Here is a 4,445-nt window from a genome sequence, read left to right on the forward strand (position 1 = left end):
CAAAGTCACAGGGTGCAGAATGGACTCCATTCCCTGAGGGGAGTTGGCAGCAGGTAAATTCTGTCCTGATGGGGAGTCAGGGCTATAAACAGTCTAGAGACAGAGCAATGCATTAATAGTACATACGGGGGGCAGGGAGAGAGAGATTGATTATATTTTTCACAGATGAGAACACAAAAGCAGTAAGGTTGGTAAAGTTCATAAAATTCATTGTCTCTTTCCAGCAGCTCCACCTGCTTCTCCCTTTCACCTCTTCCTCCACAGCTGCAGCCCTTTACTACATGGCTTCCACAGCTCCTGTACTACAGGAACAGCCTCTTGACATTACACCATAGCCCCACAATTATTTGCTATCACAGACCCTTCAACCCACCTTGATCTCTGTGTGCTACAGGCAGCCTCAGCCACTCATCCCCACCCTTATCATCCCCATATAGCAGCAGTCACAGTTTGTCCTTTACCAGAGGTCCTATGCAGGCTTCACTTACTCTCTGTGGTGTGTGGATGGGAGACAGCATATCCAAGTCAGTCATGGGAAACTCCAGGCCTTTTCTTCTCAAGTCCTCATAAACAGATACGACACCTGTCAAGTCTGGCGAGCTGCGAAATGCATCTGCCCAGGACTGGGGAGAGGAGGAGACAGTGCATGCTGTAACTTACATCATTTGCCTTTTATTCCAGCACCTAAGGACACAATAAACCAGGCTGGGAACTATGTTCTAGAAGTTAAGTGCTCTGTACTGCCAAGCAAGAGATCCAGGTCCCATTTTTAGTTCTAGCAGCTGGAAGTATGAGGCAGGTTAAGCCCAGTGGCCTCCATGCCGTCAGTCAGCACAGCTGTATGTGATACTGAAGTTCCACCCCTGTTGCCTTGCTTTTCAAATGCCCTCTACAACCAGCATCCTGTCACATGTTTTGAATAGAGAAGAAACAGGGGCCCTGCCCAACAGATGGGCCTGCACGGCTGCCCTTCCTCTGTCTCACCTGTATAAGAGTCAGCACCTTGTCATGCACAATGGTGGGTGGGTTGTTCTTTGGGAGGATGGTTCTCACCAGGACACCCTCCACGAAGTCATGGCTGGCTACTAGGATGTGAAAGCGGTGGCCACAGTTTTTGACACAAGTCTCCAAGACCTGTGGAGTCAGACAAGCATTAGTTGGTTACAGTTCTCTATGAGCTGGCCTGTTTGCCTCTCTCCCCCAGAGGGAAAGAGTCACCTCCCCAAAGTTTGCCTGTAAACAGCAACATTTCCACATCACAGCTCCCAACTGCCTCAAAATAGATGGGAAAAAGGGGTCATTATAAGATGCTGTCTGGTTCACCTTCCTGGCTGAAGGAGCGGGGAGGCGGAGTTGCCTTACTTGAATTTATGAAGGGTCAGCTGATACATAGGGCTCTAAAAGAAAAATCCCATCTGCTGGTATCCCTCTCCCCTACTCATGCCTCCACGTTCCAAATAAAGTACATAGTATCTACCACATGCCTTTGAAGTGGGAGCCTTGGCACCACAGTCTCTCCCACACTAGACAGCAGGACTCTCAGGGTACCACCCACTCTGAAGATGAAAGTACCCCTTTCCAGAGCTGCCACAGACTCTTGACCAAAGAAAGACTCCTCTTCCCCACTCCCAGATTCTGAAAGCCATTCACCCAGACTCCCCCTAGTTCTGTAGTTTTTCCCTTTTTAATTGAGCTCGGTAGTTTTTTCCCTTTTTAATTGAGCTTAAGCCCAATGGAACAGTATTGTGGTAACCCCTGGAGATAGGAAAGGCTGGAAGCAGAGAGCCTAAGGACCTAACTTTATAGCAGGATTCCAGTATCTGAGAAAAGGCCCATAGCACTAACCGTCAAAGCCAGCATGACCTCGTGGAAGTTTTTGTTCCCTACAATCCTTTTCTTTATGGCTCGGAAGGCATCCTTGGGCCTGCAGGGAAGTCAGATGGAGAAAGGATTACACAAAGAACTAGGTCTGGTAGCAGAGACTATAACAATGTGGCTTCCAGGTTCCAAGGCTTTGCAGTTAGCTGGTGATTCTGTCCCCTGTTTCCCTCTGTTTTTGGAATGGCTCAAAACAATAGCAGGTGAGGCAGCTCTGATGGCTCTGCAGCAGAAACGGTAGTTACACCAGCAAGTTTTGCTTCCTGGCACCATGGGCATCTGTACTAACATCACTGACAATCCAAGGTGCGGGGACAGAGTGACCATGCCCACAGACAAGAGACGATGCTATGAGTGGCACTGCTCTTGGATTCATCAGCTGGCACAGGACCCAAAACCAGAGGAAGGTGGTGGGAACTGAGGATACGCTGCTCTATCAATGCGAGCCAAAAAGGGACTGGAGTGTGATGTTGGTAGGAAGAATGTTAAGAAGAGATAACTGCAAGAGCTCCTTTCTTTCCCCCACAAATGATCACACTACTTCTTTAGAGAAAGTTTATTCTGCAATCTCAGCCAATACTGGGCAGGAAGAAACGAAGCCTGCATTTTCAGCTGCAATGCTGAAGGAGAGAGACAAGGTATAACGAAGTTGGTAACACTCCTGCTTTCTCAGAAAGGCTGGATGTGCTGGGCCAGGATGGTGCTGCAACACTGTATGAGGGCAGGATGCTGGACTGAAGTACACAAACAAGCTGTGATAGGGTAGGGCCAAGGCTGGCATAGTACTGGGTATCTAAGGGCAGGAATGAGATACACTGGCAGAGCAAAGGGGGAGGCCAGGGCTAGAATAGCCAGTGGCAATGCAGGCCAGGAATGGAGTGCACTGGCCAAGTTGTGTGGGAGCAGGGATGCTGACAGATAGAGCACAAGTAGAGGGAGCACTATACAACAGGACTGAGGTACATCAGCTGAGCCATCTGGGGCCCAGAACTGAAATAGCATGGGAAGTGGAGGTCAGGGCTATGTTCTGAACTGTGGGAACATATGAATACCTGACTGAAGGGCATGACTGGCAGAGACAGGTGACTCAGAAAAATGACAAGTGGTGTAACTGGAAACTGGGCCTAGCTACTACTACCCTTTGGGGGGGTGGGGGTGGGCAGTGGAGGGGGGCAGAGATTCCCCTGTTTTGGATTTCACTGCTCCCACTGCATGCTGCTCTTGACATTTTTGCAGCTACAGGGAGTGGCCCCTGCGGAGTTCACCACCTCCCTGGTGCAGGTTATTTACAGGGCCTGGAGCCAGCGTGTCTGGCATGCTCCAGATTTTTGAAAGTCTCATTCTACAGCTGCTCGTCAGGGAGAGGGGACCTGAGACCTCCCACCCTGTTGCACATGTCCAATTTATTGTATATGCAAATACCTCAGCACACAACCCCAGCTGGGCTTGGATAAAGTCAAAGAACTGAATGGTAGGCTGAGGTTTTCCAAGTCCCTTCAGTTACCAGTCTGGAGATGGTTAAACTCCCAAAAGAGAGGGCAACAAAGGGACATATCAGGATAAATAACTTTCTTTTGGGAAAGGGAATGAAAAATGGCTTAAGCCAGGGTGCTTGTAATGAACCCAATGGCCTGGTCAATAAACTGCTTGTCATGCTCACATAAAGAATTCTGGGTAGCAACTAATGGAGTCTCTGGCTAGGACAAGTAGCTGTGCTGTATCTAAAGTCTCCCTAGCACAGCAGAGACTAAGAGAACAACCAGGGACGTGGTATTTTCATCTCACTCAAGCCAAGGTTCTTCAGGGGATTTTACTGTACAGGATACATGCTTGTGCTGCTGAAGGCACATCCACACCAGCTCCCTTACCCTTCCTCTGTCTCGTTCACGATGTCGCAAATCTCCATGTTGAGGGCCCAGTCTTCGTTCTGCAGGGATCCATCAGTGGCTTTCTCTAGAAAAAGAAAAGGTACAGGACAAAGATAAGAAAAGGCTCTGGGCTGCTGTTCAGAACCACCCATGAGAAACCTGGACCCACAGGCTGGTGGTTTTCTTTCACTGTTCTGACATGGTTGAAGACAGGAACACCATTACAACCAGAGTAAGCAGGGAACTGTGGGGAGTATGAGGAGTTACAAAGCAGATAATGGGGATGAAAGATGCTATGCACCTAACTGATTTATGCCCTTAATCAACAAGTAGGTAACTTGTTACAACAGGAGACAAACTGGGATTGACAGCCTGTTATGCAGTTAAGTTATGACCTTAACCTATATGCCTGTGGGGGGGAAGGGGACTGTGTTCTGTATCAGCTTTTCCTGTCCCTTTCATTCACTGTACATTATATATGTATGTGTATGTGCGCGTGCACACATACGATCTTTTTCTTTCTCTCTGAATTGGCACAGTCCAGGGGGAGGCATGACCACCTGACTCCACAATACAGTGTCACTGCTCCAGGAACTTTTTGTTTTGCTACTGGTCTGTAGCTAGCAAAGGAAAAAAATGCTATATTGGGCCTGATCCCCCTGCCACTAAACCCAGTTTAATTCACACAGAATAATTCTG

General features: G+C 48.5%; 1 protein-coding gene across 1 annotated transcript in view; it reads right to left on the reverse strand.

Annotated features, from left to right (window-relative positions):
• The window catches only part of TOM1 (target of myb1 membrane trafficking protein), a 35,354-nt gene that overhangs the window by 17,389 nt on the left and 13,520 nt on the right, over positions 1 to 4,445 (reverse strand). Inside the window, exons 2-6 of the mRNA XM_019515312.1 lie at positions 3,747 to 3,831; positions 1,846 to 1,924; positions 985 to 1,134; positions 489 to 623; positions 10 to 93 (exon numbers count right to left, since the gene is read on the reverse strand). Of these exons, the coding sequence (XP_019370857.1) occupies positions 10 to 93; positions 489 to 623; positions 985 to 1,134; positions 1,846 to 1,924; positions 3,747 to 3,831 (533 nt within the window). The remainder of the gene's footprint in view (positions 1 to 9; positions 94 to 488; positions 624 to 984; positions 1,135 to 1,845; positions 1,925 to 3,746; positions 3,832 to 4,445) is intronic.

This window comes from Gavialis gangeticus, unplaced genomic scaffold (assembly GCF_001723915.1).
Source record: "Gavialis gangeticus isolate Ggan-Ray unplaced genomic scaffold, GavGan_comp1, whole genome shotgun sequence".
Classification (NCBI taxonomy): domain Eukaryota; kingdom Metazoa; phylum Chordata; order Crocodylia; family Gavialidae; genus Gavialis; species Gavialis gangeticus.